At 43.5% G+C, this 14573-nt stretch overlaps 1 protein-coding gene across 6 annotated transcripts in view; it reads right to left on the bottom strand.

The window, feature by feature from the left end:
* The window catches only part of LDLRAD3 (low density lipoprotein receptor class A domain containing 3), a 182911-nt gene that overhangs the window by 83903 nt on the left and 84435 nt on the right, over nt 1-14573 (bottom strand). For all 6 annotated transcript variants that reach the window (XM_065592767.1, XM_065592769.1, XM_065592770.1 and 3 more), the window contains 2 exons: nt 13168-13293; nt 4116-4250 (listed from right to left, as the gene is read on the bottom strand). In XM_065592767.1, coding sequence (XP_065448839.1) covers nt 4116-4250; nt 13168-13293 — 261 coding nt within the window. The remainder of the gene's footprint in view (nt 1-4115; nt 4251-13167; nt 13294-14573) is intronic.

Here is a 14573-nt window from a genome sequence, read left to right as displayed (position 1 = left end):
GCTTCATCCGTGATTTGAAAGCCTTATAAATGTGCAGCATTCGTTTCCAGAGGGGGAAAAACACTTGCCTACAGAAAGGCAAATTAACCATTGTCCTATTTCTACAATGGAATCTAGGGGTTTCTCTCTCCCTCCCCTCCTCTCTCCCTCACACACATCCACCCACCATCAAGGTGAAAATTAAAACTTGGTAACCCCATACCTTTAGGTTCACTTCAAACTGCATACAAAGACCTAACAAAGTTGTTACTTCCCAATGATGGTTCATTTTGAAGTCCTACCAGTACTAGAGCAATAAGGTCTTCACTAAGGGGTTGGTTACATTTCACGGACAGTGAACATCCCCCAATGAAAGGGCCTTTACTCCATCATGGAGAAGAGTATTTGATAGTCCAATGGACACACTGTTGGATCCTTTCAGCAATGACTGGACTTTGAAGTTCAGGGGAGGAGTTAAGTGTCAGGATACCCAAAGAGCAGGCAGAAAGGAAGGTAACATGATCATTCATACTTCAATAGCACATTGTATCAGAACACCTCAAAGCAGTTTACAAACAGCTATTAAGTTTCACAACACAATACATTCAATATTATGACAAGGCTACTGGGAGAAAATTTCTACAGGATACTTTTGTAGCACAAGTCCACAATACACATCATGCTAATCAGATCTCCTGTACAATGAAAGAGGACTGCCTTAGAAATGAAAAATGGTTATTCCCCTTATACGGACTACCAGAGGAAATATGACTCTGATACATGAGTCAAAATGACTCATGAGAATTGCTCACCAGGAGACGTGTGTAGAGAAAACCTGAGCATGTTGGACACTCCTGGTTAAGTCTAAATCTTCCATGCATGAATACTACAGCCTGGGCAAACTTAAATAGTTTACAATCCCAGCACTTCAAAAAATAGTCTGATTTCTTGTCTATCATCTATTCATTTAAAGGAAGTATATATGGCTGCACAAAAGTATACTTAGGTATATAAAAAGGGCGTACCATGATGAGCAACAAAACTCATGTATAGGTTGAAATGTACAAAGGCCAGCAGGAGTCTCCATGTACTACTTAAGTCTCCCTTAAATCCTTTACATAAATAAATAAATAAATAAATAAATGGGACTTACTTAAGTGATGCATAAGCTTTATGCTGGCCCCTTGCAGAATGATGAATTTCACCCCTGAGGCTTGTCTTCACTACATTTTTTTTTATATACACAAGGTAACTGTTTGTCATTTAAATCAAGGTACTTCCCGCTTCGTAAAGGCTAGTGTGGACACTCCATGCACCATTGATCCTGGCTACAGATATCTGTTCTTTACTTTCAGAGCAAATGTGCAGAGAGTTCCCAAACTAGTTTTTATAAATGTTCTAAGTACTTTAACTAATGAATTTATATTAATTTAATCTAATCTAGTCTAGTGTAATTTAAAGTCTAGTGTAAACATAATAGTGAATTTGGAGACAGTGACTCTTCATTTATGTTCCCGTAGACTATTTGACTCATTACACACTTTATACCTCCACATCTGTGACAGGCAGGTAAGCAAGCATTGTATCATTTACAGATGTGGAAATAGAGCTATGCTGATTTGTCCAATGCCACAGAAGTCTGTCAGAGTCAAGATTTGAATTCAGGAATTCCTTACTTCCAGTTCTGTGTTCTGATTCCATCGCTCTTTGGAATTGTGAAAGCACCTAATTGTTCTGTAGTGCATTAAGCTATTCCAATTGCTATTCTGGTCACACTGAAATCACAGTGTAGAGTGAGAGTATGATTTCTCTCTATGGGGGCTCAGTTGTGTACAGAATAAGACAGAATGACTTCGTTAAACCCTCCCCTTAATCTGACTTTTCCAGAGAAGCAAAGATAAAGACAAAGTAACATCCTCATGAAATACGGCTCTTTTCTTCTCCTGGGTCCAACCTGTCACTTCCAAAAGCAGATTGTCATGACAACGCACACAACCTGGAGACAATCCAGCCAATAAATCTGCAGAGGAAACAGCCATCCCAAGTGTGGAAAGAATGCTGCTGCTTTAAACCTCCAACGGCACAATAATCCCCAGACAAATTAACCTTATTAGTCCGCTGTAGCCGTCTGGAGCAGAGCGCTGGTAAATATTTTCAAACCCGCAGGAGCCCCAATGCCCTCCCTGCCCTGCAGGGCAGAAGCCCCGAGACCCCCACCCCTCAACTGAAGCCCGAAGCCCCAAATGGGGGGGGGGCATGGGGGACTCAGGGAAATAATCTCTGAGAATTTAAGCCATGCCTACAGTGAAAAATAACGCACCCCTTGGCAAACTAACAGCAGCATTATCACAGAAGCAGCACCCAAGTGACTATGCCTCAAGTCTTTTCTCCTCCCATCTCCAAGAGGAGCATTAGATCACAATGTTTCACTAGTCCAGCAGGAAGATTCTAAACTGGCCTCTCTCAGGCTTCTCTCTGATCAAAGGTGTGTTTGCAGGTTGCCCACTCACTGAACCGTCTCTGTGCCAGGCGTATCAACGTGACCCTTTTTATGCTCAAGTCTTGAACAAAAGGAAAGAGTGTTTCGTAGGTAAAGAAGGAAAGGGAGATGGGAAGAAACATGCTTTAAAAAAAATTTGGTGATATTGTTACAATAGTGCTTTTTCCTTACATTGGCTTCTGATAAGAAAGTAACAGTGGCACTTTTTTTCTCGCATTTCTCAAGGGTATTTTTATGTTTGGGATTTTTTTTCCCTTTAGAGTATCAGCTCATCAATACTGCCAGCCACTATTAAAAAAAATTGTTCTCATTTCAGTTTTATTGACTCCCTGCCTTCTTGCATGCCACTCACCTTTGTGGTAGGAATAGCCTCCTAAGTCTCTGTGGGCCAAGCACACTTCCTTCTCCTGCAAATCATCCCATCTTTTACAAAACCTTCCCTCCCCTGATCTCCCCAGCAGCAATACCCCCATACCTTCTCACACCAGATAGCACTTCAGATGTTTTGTATTTGTCTAAGTTATTCCCATCTTGGTTCCCCCCTCCCCCCCATGTTTTATAGACGCCATATACACATTTATAGGAGGAAAATGCAAAACTGGAGTTTTAATAAGGCTTTTTTTATTATAAACATAGAAGGCACTGCAGAAGTGCAAAATATTAGTGGAAGTCACAAGATTGGACAGATTAATTAGGTCTCAACAACCCTGCAAGGTAGGAAAAATGATCATTCCTATGTTACAGATGGGAAGGAGGCACAAAGCTGCATCCTAGGTCATACTGAGTTAGTCTGTGTGCTGGGAACAGTTCCATGTCCCCGCTTTGGACACTAACATGCCCATATGATCACAGTTTATTGAGCCTATAATGCGAAAACAAGTGGCAAACTACTGAACAAATAATAAAAGAACCACACTCCCAGAACACACTGTCTCATTACCTTCCTATAATATTTTATCTGAGTCAGGAACAGCAGGAGCAGCAGACCAGAGTTACATTTGCATAACTTGTTTTCCCTTCTAACGTCCCCTCTCTCTATTTTCGGCTAGCTATAATTTTTTGAAACTTTCACTTTTTTAGCCTGAAATTTTTCAAGCTTGGTCTCCACCTGAAAGTGAATTATTTTTCCCTTGAAAGTCTGAGCAAAAAAGGTTCAGCCTTCTTAAGAGTGAGGAAAAAAAAACATGTCCTACTATGAAAAGTGTCTTGCAAAATGGAATGTGATTGTGCAATGAGAGTCTATAGTGTTATGTGTAGATAGGTTTACCCATCTGTGAAATGGAAAGAATGCTGAGAGTTGGAGGTTCTCTTATTTCTCTCTTTGGGCCCAATCCAGCTCCCACTGTAGAAAGACTCCTCCTGACTTCAATGTGAACTGGATCAGGCCTTATAAGCTCTTTGAGCTCCTCGGATGAAATGTGCTATTGCAAGCTTTTGAAAGCTCAGATAATGAACTACACACACAAACTGGAGAGTTGCAACAAACATCACCATAAGATTATTTGCATGGGAAAGACAGAACTGTTATTTGCAACACTGGCTAAGTCAGGAGTGTCATATTTTCTTCTAAATTTGGTCCTCAGTAGTCAGGCTTTGCTTAACCCTTCAGAGTGCAATCAAAAAACCCTGTACCTACCTTGAGGGCTTTCACAGCTTTCTTCATCACTGTTGTCCTGGCAGTTATTTTGACTGTCGCATACAAAGCTTTTATCGATGCAAAGGCCGTTCTTACAGTGGAATCGAGCAGTAGAGCACAGCAAGGGATTTGCTGCTGTGAAAACAAAAGTGTGATCTTTCATTAGAAACTAGCTCTCACCCAGACAGAGAACTACTCCCTGAGGGCTCCTACAGAGATGGGTCACAACTCAACATTTGGTCTGTTTGCTGAGCCTGTGAGAGTAACATGACAGTCAAGTAAATTGAGTACTTCTAAATGATGGGAGTTGGAAGTTTCAATTCATGTAATATTCATTAGAATTATCAGAGAGCTAGTCCACCCACAGCTATGGATAGACCTTCTCTTCAAACTGTATCACTCACTCTTAGATGTTTAAACACTGCTCCTATTTTAGCCAGGGATGTTAGCCTATTCATAGATTCATAGATTCTAGGACTGGAAGGGACCTCGAGAGGTCACCGAGTCCAGTCCCCTGCCCACATGGCAGGACCAAATACTGTCTAGACCATCCCTGATAGACATTTATCTAACCTACTCTTAAATATCTCCAGAGATGGAGATTCCACAACCTCCCTAGGCAATTTATTCCAGTGTTTAACCACCCTGGCAGTTAGGAACTTTTTCCTAATGTCCAACCTAGACCTCCCTTGCTGCAGTTTAAACCCATTGCTTCTTGTTCTATCCTTAGAGACTAAGGTGAACAAGTTTTCTCCCTCCTCCTTATGACACCCTTTTAAATACCTGAAAACTGCTATCATGTCCCCTCTCAGTCTTCTCTTTTCCAAACTAAACAAACCCAATTTTTTCAGCCTTCCTTCATAGGTCATGTTCTCAAGACCTTTAATCATTCTTGTTGCTCTTCTCTGGACCCTTTCCAATTTCTCCACATCTTTTTTGAAATGCGGTGCCCAGAACTGGACACAATACTCCAGCTGAGGCCTAACCAGAGCAGAGTAGAGCGGAAGAATGACTTTTTGTGTCTTGCTCACAACACACCTGTTAATACATCCCAGAATCATGTTTGCTTTTTTTGCAACAGCATCACACTGTTGACTCATATTTAGCTTGTGGTCCACTATAACCCCTAGATCCCTTTCTGCCGTACTCCTTCCTAGACAGTCTCTTCCCATTCTGTATGTGTGAAACTGATTTTTTCTTCCTAAGTGGAGCACTTTGCATTTGTCTTTGTTAAACTTCATCCTGTTTAACTCAGACCATTTCTCCAATTTGTCCAGATCATTTTAAATTATGACCCTGTCCTCCAAAGCAGTTGCAATCCCTCCCAGTTTGGTATCATCCGCAAACTTAATAAGCATACTTTCTATGCCAATATCTAAGTCGTTGATGAAGATATTGAACAGAGCCCGTCCCAAAACAGACCCCTGCAGTACCCCACTAGTTATGCCTTTCCAGCAGGATTGAGAACAATTAATAACAACTCTCTGAGTACGGTTATCCAGCCAGTTATGCACCCACCTTATAGCAGCCCCATCTAAATTGTATTTGCCTAGTTTATCGATAAGAATATCATGCGAGACCGTATCAAATGCCTTACTAAAGTCTAGGTATACCACATCCACAGCTTCACCCTTATCCACAAGGCTCGTTATCCTATCAAAGAAAGCTATCAGATTGGTTTGACATGATTTGTTCTTCACAAATCCATGCTGGCTGTTCCCTATCACCTTACCACTTTCCAAGTGTTTGCAGATGATTTCCTTAATTACTTGCTCCATTATCTTCCCTGGCACAGAAGTTAAACTAACTGGTCTGTAGTTTCCTGCGTTGTTTTTATTTCCCTTTTTATAGATGGGCACTATATTTGCCCTTTTCCAGTCTTCTGGAATCTCTCCCGTCTCCCATGATTTTCCAAAGATAATAGCTAGAGGCTCAGATACCTCCTCTATTAGCTCCTTGAGTATTCTAGGATGCATTTCATCAGGCCCTGGTGACTTGCAGGCATCTAACTTTTCTAAGTGATTTTTAACTTGTTCTTTTTTTATTTTAGCTGCTAAACCTACCCCCTTCCCATTAGCATTCACTATGTTAGGCATTCCTTCAGACTTCTCGGTGAAAACCGAAACAAAGAAGTCATTAAGCATCTCTGCCATTTCCAAGTTTCCTGTTACTGTTTCTCCCTCTTCACTAAGCAGTGGGCCTACCCTGTCTTTGGTCCTCCTCTTGCTTCTAATGTATTGATAAAAAGTTTTCTTGTTTCCCTTTATTCCTGTAGCTAGTTTGAGCTCATTTTGTGCCTTTGCCTTTCTAATCATGCCCCTGCATTCCTGTGTTGTTTGCCTATATTCATCCTTCGTAATCTGTCCTAGTTTCCATTTTTTATATGACTCCTTTTTATTTTTTAGATCGTGCAAGATCTCGTGGTTAAGCCAAGGTGGTCTTTTGCCACATTTTCTATCTTTTCTAACCAGCGGAATAGCTTGCTTTTGGGCCTTAATAGTGTCCCTTTGAAAAACTCTCCTCAGTTGTTTTTCCCCTCAGTCTTGATTCCCATGGGACCTTACCTATCAGCTCTCTGAGCTTACCAAAATCTGCCTTCCTGAAATCCATTGTCTCTATTTTGCTGTTCTCCCTTCTACCCTTCCTTAGAATTGCAAACTCTATGATTTCATGATCACTTTCACCCAGGCTGCCTTCTACTTTCAAATTCTCAACGAGTTCCTCCCTATTTGTTAAAATCAAGTCTAGAACAGCTTCCCTCCTAGTAGCTTTTTCAACCTTCTGAAATAAAAAGTTGTCTGCAATGCAGTCCAAGAATTTGTTGGATAGTCTGTGCCCCGCTGTGTTATTTTCCCAACATATATCCGGATAGTTGAAGTCCCCCATCACCACCAAATCTTGGGCTTTGGATGATTTTGTTAGTTGCTTAAAAAAAGCCTCATCCACCTCTTCCACCTGGTTAGGTGGCCTGTAGTAGTATTATTAAGGTTGCCCAACACTTCCCATTATAAGCAAAACAGGCAGGGCCGCCTCTAGGTTTTTGCCGCGCCAAGCAATAAAAATTTTGGGTGTCCCCACCCCAGCCCTGGGCTCCCCCCTGCACCCTCCTGCTGCTCCAGCCCTGGGCTCTCCCCCCACCAGCACCCCCTGCCACCCCAGCTCTGGGCTCTCCGCCCCACACACCGTGCTGCCTCAGCTCTGGGCTCCTGTCTTTCCCCCCCACCAGTGCCCCCCCACCCACACATCCCCTGCCGCCCCAGCCCTGGGCTCTCCCCACGCCCCACCTGCACCCTCCAGCCCTGGGTCACTGGTAACTTGCTCCCAGGGTGGGTCATTCAGCAGGAATTTTGGATGTGCACAGAACATAGACAGGATTGGTTCCCATATGGTTACAGAACTGCAGTAAAGTGGAACAATTTTCAGCTTGTGTGACTGGAGGATATCTGGATGCATATTATAAGACTGTCCTCCATAAATGAGGAAAAGTTGAGGTGCCTTTATTATTCTTTTGTTCCACTCTTTGTTTCTATGGGGAATTTGCCAATGCAATATCACTGTCTTCCTTTTAAACAAATAAAACTAAAAAAAAAAAAAAAAAAAGGCAATGGCTGTTGAAAATAGCAATTCCAGTCCTAAAAACCACTGGGAAGCATTTCTTGCTCAATTTTATCCTACTTTTTCTACAGCAAGTTACAGTGGATCAGTATATTTGTTTTGGGAGAAATGAAATAACAGCTGCCCAAGTTGAGCTTGACCACTCCTGAAATTTGAGGGTGTTCAAATCTGGAAGGCAGATGCTAGATTCCCTTTCTGAATATTGGATACACCTGGAAAGGAAAAGTCAATTTCTGCTTCCATGGCTCAGAAGTGGAAATCCTCCTACGTGCCTGGTACTGTATCTAAAGCTGCCCAGGTCCAGTACAGCCTCCCCTCCCTTACTTTTCATTTTAAATTCTAGTGGGATCCACATACTTCCCTTGCTAGGCTTCAGATAGAGAGGTGCACTGTCCATTTAGTCCACCCAATTCTTTCTTTGGGGGCTGCAAGGTGAGGTCACACCAGTATCCCTAATCCAGTCTGGGGATGTCTTCTGAAGGGGATACTGGGCCAAAGCCTTCTACTCCTTGAGCACACTTGTTCCCCATTCACAGTGCCACCCCACTCTAGCAGTGAGCTCTCCATTCACAGCAAGATGCAGCATGAGGTTTCAGCTGCCATACTCCCTCCCCCTCCCTTTCCTGTTGATAGCGGCCAAGGGAATGCTGAGAAATGTAGTTCTTTCCCTGCTCCAGGGCTGGCTCTATAGGCAGGGAGCTAACCAAGGAACTACAGCTCCCAGGGCCCCCTGTTGGTTCTCAGCTCCCATGCTGGATCCCTGCCAGGTGCCGCCCCTGCAAGTGGGCTGCCCCAAGTACCTGCTTGCTTTGCTGGTGCCTAGAGCCGCCCCTGAAAACAGGCACATCTAAAACTTTGCCCAACTTTAACCATTTGAGCAGATGTTTCTTATGCCTCAGGCTGTATTTGGGGAGGGGGGTGTGGAGATTTTTAGCCAAAGTGGTGCAGCCATTTCCGAGAACAAGACTAGAGTAAAATATTTTGCCCATGTTAAAAAAATTATAAAAGCTCTAGAACCTCAGGCTTTACAGCACAGACTTGAAACTTAGCAGGTGGTGACCTTTGTATCAAAGATGTGCCTTTTGCCAACTCTGTGAAAATATAGCCAAGTTATAAGCCTTTGAGAAACTGCAATTCGTCAGTGTTCAGTAAAGACTTAGTAGAGCTTCCCAGCTTAATTCCCCAAAGATTCTATCAAGAATGGGCATGCTCTAGACTCAGGACTTTCCATGCAATTACAGTTCCCAGCTGCTCTGGGCCATGCCGGGTGTTGGTCTGACCCTGGAACTGAGAGCAGAGAGCATGTCTCATAATGCATATGTATGAGGGGATCAAATGAAGGTTGCACAGACAATCTTAATTCTGGCATTTCCGAACTTTTCCGGGCTTGACTTTGCAACCTTAATAATGTTCTTTTAAGTTTTTGTATACGTAATATTTATATTGTGATAGTGCTTAGGAGAACCACTCATAGGCAAGACCCCAGTGTGCTAGGCTCTATACAAACACCCAACAAAAAGGCTGTATATGGTCAAAGATTTTATAATTTAAGTAGATTCACAGAAGCAGAAAAATTTCATCCCACTAGAATCCCACTTTCCCCTTCTAACCTAGAATTGTTAGTTACAGCACATTTACTGTTCTGTCCAGTCTCATTTGAAAAGTCTCAAGCTGTAAGATTTCCACCACTTCCCTTGGGAGACTATTCCACAGTTTAATACATCTCACTATCAGGATAAATACCAAGGAAATCTGCCAAAGTTTCCACTTTCTTAATTTCATCGTTCTACTCCTAGCTATACCCGGAGTATCGCACTAAATAATCTCTCTCCCTGAAGGGTGTTTGCATCCTTCATATACAGCATATGTAACCATACCTTCCTTCTTACTCATTGCTTAACCAAGCTAGACATTATTTAGCTCTTTTAATATCTCCTCATATGTCAATCCCTACAGCCCCTTAATCATTTTTGTCGCTCTTTTCTGAGCTCTCTCTAGTTTCTGGAAACAAGATGATTCAAACTGAATGCAATATTCAAAGTTAAACTTTAAAAAGAAGTTGACAGTGCCTTTTTATAAGGCTTGTTTGCTTCCAAGTGTGGAACTGGCACAAATACCAAGGAGATTACAGTTCTCAAAGACTAACAGGCTGCCTGCCTTCCCCCCTTTTTTTTTTCTTTAAAACTAACCAAAAGAGCCTCCCAAATAGTACATCTTCTGAATCTCTGAAATGAAACACAGTTTAAAGACCTCTGTTCATACAATTCCCCGTACATAAGACAGACACCACACACATCTGAGCAAATTACATATATACAACCCTGTAACCCTGCAACATTCATTAATAATGAAAATGCCAACTCTGCATTGCCTTTAAGCTAAATGCATGGCATGTGGATTTCATAGTGGTCACCAGGGTCTACAGCACCATTGCTCCTAGGGAAATTGAGCAGAAGGTAGAGGCGTAGCTTAAGCATATTGAAGGTATTATCTTTAACCACATCTGGGAAGGGTAGAAGATCAAAGGAGCACTATGATCACTGTAAGGCACACTCAGAGATGTATATTGCGTGCACACAGGAAATTATGTAATTCATAACCAATTACATATGTGTTGAACTGATGTATTTTAAAAATGTGCAATCTGTAACTTTTCATTCCACCACCTCACAGGATTTATTATTCAAGGCACCTTGGTCCAAAGCTCCTTCTAGTCCCATTTGATGAAGAATAACCCAAAGACCACAAATCATTTCCCTCGACTTTAATCCTCTTTCTCTAATTTCATTCTTTCTCCGCGGGTGCCATCTCCCCACCACATTCTCGCAGGGCCCAAAACAGTCACTATAGGCCATCAACAGATGGCATCTTAAAGAAAGGTCGGAAATGTTGGTGCTACCATAGAGACACCTCAGTGTGGGGGGAGCACAGAGATGAAAAGGGAATGTCCCCCCATGCAGTGGACAGTGATGTATCACTGTAAAAATTGCTCCTTTTGTTATCTGAGAAAGCTGCTGTCTGTTGTCCTCCTCCTGACCTTTAAATGTCATTAAGAGAAAAAAAAATCCAGCCTGCTCTGGTAAGAGTGAGCAAGCGCTTGCTGAAAGCTGTCACCTGCAAACCCAGAGCTCATCAACGTATTTATCAATTCCAGTCAATGGCAGCAGAGCTGCCTGATCGAACGTAACCTTTCCTTACCGCTATGCCATATCCTTGCTGTAGTTACTGATACAAAAGGGTCTAATTCAGAACATGCAAAGGTTTTAGCACAAGTCAAAATGTATTAAAACTAACTTTCTGCTGTGACTTCCCTGAAAACCAGTGATGGGGAGAAAGGCTCAGGTCAAACAACATAGGAAGATCAATTATTTTTCTGTCACTTTCATAGGAAGCTTGCCCAATTTGGGGAAAATTCACCCATGTGCATAGAACCCACCCAAGTCCCATTTCAAGCTTTTAAGTCACACTTAAGTGACATATAGGCTTTGTGCTGGTTCTCCATACAGGAGTGAATTTCACTCTTTCAAATCAAATAACTACCGTATATACTCGTTCATAAGCCAAATATTTTTGGTAAAACGACGACGCATTAAAGAGCAGGGGTCTACACCAAAATGTGATGATTTTAAACTCTATGGAATCATTGAATTGAATATCTAATACATTGTCATTTTGTTTACCTGGAGCGTCTGCAGGCATGGAGCCCCTCGGCTCCCTGTGGCCGCGGTTTGCCATTCCCAGCCAATGGGAGCTGCGGGAAGTGGCGCACCACTTCCCGCAGCTCCCATTGGCTGGGAATGGCAAACCGCAGCCACTGGGAGCTGAGGATCTCCGTGCCTGTGAACGCTCCAGGTAAACAAAATGCCCCGACCTGCCAGCGGCTTACCCGGATGGGCTGGGAGCCAAAGTTTTCTAACCCCTGAAATATAGGGTCACTTTATGAAAGGGTCATACACTTTTTGCTATTTTTACTTATCCATTTTGGGGGGGTCGGCTTATAAATAAAGGGGCTAATGAATGAGTATAAATGGTATATTGTTTTTCTAACAGCTAGCTCCCAGGATCTGAATGTCCAGCCAGGCTCTTTGTCCTTCCGTCCCCACCAGTAATAAAGAGTCAGCAGTCAGAACTTAGCTGACAATTTTGTTGATGATGCACGACGTAGATGAGCTCTCCCTCAGCCATATTGGCTCTGCAGGGCTGTGTTAGTAAAGTCAGCAGGTGTGTAATCCAGGGACAAGCAGAGCAGGCGAGGAGACAAAAGATGACAAAGAGAGGAATGAGAGAAGATAAGCAATGCCCAGATCACGGAAGTCACCCTGTGAGAGAGATACAGGGAGCAATTTCTTACTATGATCCACTCTTTTTTATTTTGTGAAACTCTCTTGTCTGTAAAGAAAGTTAAAGCTAGATAAACATTAATGCAGAGCCCTACCCCACTATCCGCTGCCCGATTATAACAGAACTGTCAGCAAGGGCACCAGTAATAAAACTGGCGAGCACACCCTTGGCAAGTAGCAGCAGGCAGACATGGGTTGGTTTATAAAAAAAGACAAAGCTCGGCAGTGAGTGTTTGGAGGGTGCAAAGAGTGGCTGGTTATGTTTCAGTGTTTAATGTGGATCAACCACAAACAATAATGCTTTAATAACTAAGAATATAAAGACAGTCTAGGCAGGACCTGTGACCCAGACCCCCCTCCCTGCCGCTGAGCCCCACCAATTTCACCTGGACCCCCCTGCAGAACCCCTCTGCAGAGACCCAATACCATTGCATCCAGAACCCCCAACCAGCCCCTGTGCATCTAGATCCCCCCCACAGCTGGATCCCCCACTGAGCCGCCCATACCCAGCTTGCCCCACACACAACCCTGTCAACCTACACCTGGATCCGCCCACATGAAGCCATTCCACACTTGGATCCTGCTTGCTAAGCTTGCCTACCCACACAGAGGGACAGGACCCTGGGGTGTTTCTGGGGCAGGCCCAGACCTTGCACTGTGTCAGGGTTGGGTGCAGCCTCACCACTAAGTCCGCGCCCCTGGGAGGGAGCTGCACAGTGATCTCCCACCTTTGTGCAGCCAGTAGCCTGTGCTCCCCAATGCCGTGCTGGAGCCTCCACATTTATTTAACAAATAAAATTTGCAGAATTTTAAAATACTGTGCGCAGAATTTTAAAATGTTTGGTGCAGAATGCTCTGAGGAGTAGAGTTTACACTGTCTGGGTAGGTTGCTGACATTTATTAACACTATAAATCTCCTGTTGCTACCAAGAGGCCTGCAGTTACAAAGCAAACAATCCACAAGATGATTTAGGTAGTAAAACAGGGAGTGTGCATCTAAACCAGGGTTAAAGAACTGAACGTTTCCTTCTTGTACAGTATTGATTTGTTGAAACAAACAAGACGTTTCTCCATGTGCAGGTAGACTTGGCACTTACTACAGTTTTCTTCATCGCTGCCATCTGGACAGTCCTCAAAGCCATTGCATCGGAAGCGGCCAATGATACAATGGATCCCGCTAGCACAGGGGAAGAACGTGGAGCCACATCTGGATTTGGCTTTTGCTGCAAGACAAGAAACACAAAGACAGCCAGAATTAGGGAAACAATTTGCAGGAGACTAAAACATCTTCATATCAGAAGGATCTAAACCAGGGGTAGGCAACCTATGGCACACGTGCCGAAGGCGGCATGCGAGCTGATTTTCAGTGGCATTCACACTGCCTGGGTCCTGGCCACCAGTTCGTGGGGCTCTGCATTTTAATTTTAAATGAAGCTTCTTAAACATTTTAAAAACCTTATTTACTGAAAGAGACCTTCTAAAAACGTTAAAATGTATTATGGGCATGCGAAACCTTAAATTAGAGTGACTAAATGAAGACTCGGCACACCACTTCTGAAAGGTTGCCGACCCCTGATCTAAACGCAGGGCTAACCAGACACTCCCCATTACAAGACCATGCTTTCAGTTCTTGGAAAATGTTGTCCTTTAAATGATTTAATCTTGACAAAATTTTCCATGCAGGGTATCTGCCTCAGGCTGATTTTTTTGGTATTTTATTTTTTTTTGGGGGGGGGGGGGGGAGTTAGTTTTTTTTCCAGCCAAAACAGTTCATCTGTTTCTGAGAACAAGGCTAGGGGAAACATTTGTTGTTTTGCACACGTTGTCTAGCAACTTCTCTTAGAAAAGCTCTAGAACAGGGACATGAAATTTGGTAGGGGATGGAGGACCTGTGTGTCAGGGATATGGTTTTTTTTTTTGCTGTCCTTGTGAAAATCTGATCAAATGTGGCCAAGTTATAAGGCTTTGAAAAAAAAAATTACTGAGCATGTTCAAACTGTGGAGACCGATTAGAGTTCTGCAGCTAAAACCCCCAAAGATTCTGCCTGCATGGAACAAACTCTGGCCTGGACTCTGGACCGCTGAGGACCATGTTGGGTCCACAGACCTGAAAGGAGAGCAGTGAGCCTGTCTCTCAGGTGCCCAGGACGAATTGCCCACTGGGCTTAGGCAACGTGGAGGAGGGAGATGCCTGATTCAAATGCAAAAGAGAGAAGAGCCAGACAGTGGGAAGACTGGGACCGGAGGCTGGCAGGAGGAGGGAGGGGAGGGAAATTGGTAGTCAGGATGTGGGAGGAGACAGGGACTGGCTGGGCAAAGAGTGGGACAAGGAAGTGGGGTGTGAGAAGGACAGCAATACTGGACAAGGAGCCTGTGGAGAGAGATTAGAACTGGGATTATGTGGGGATGGGGACAGAGAACCAAGGGAAGGGGGTGCTAGAGGCCAGGGTCGGGGAGAGAACTATCAGATGAGGAGCAGGAAGTGGGGAACAAGGACTAGCTG

This window comes from Chrysemys picta, chromosome 4, assembly GCF_011386835.1.
Source record: "Chrysemys picta bellii isolate R12L10 chromosome 4, ASM1138683v2, whole genome shotgun sequence".
In the NCBI taxonomy this organism is placed as follows: domain Eukaryota; kingdom Metazoa; phylum Chordata; order Testudines; family Emydidae; genus Chrysemys; species Chrysemys picta.
Note: the sequence above shows the minus strand (reverse complement) of the source record. Positions and strands in the feature narration are given on the sequence as shown.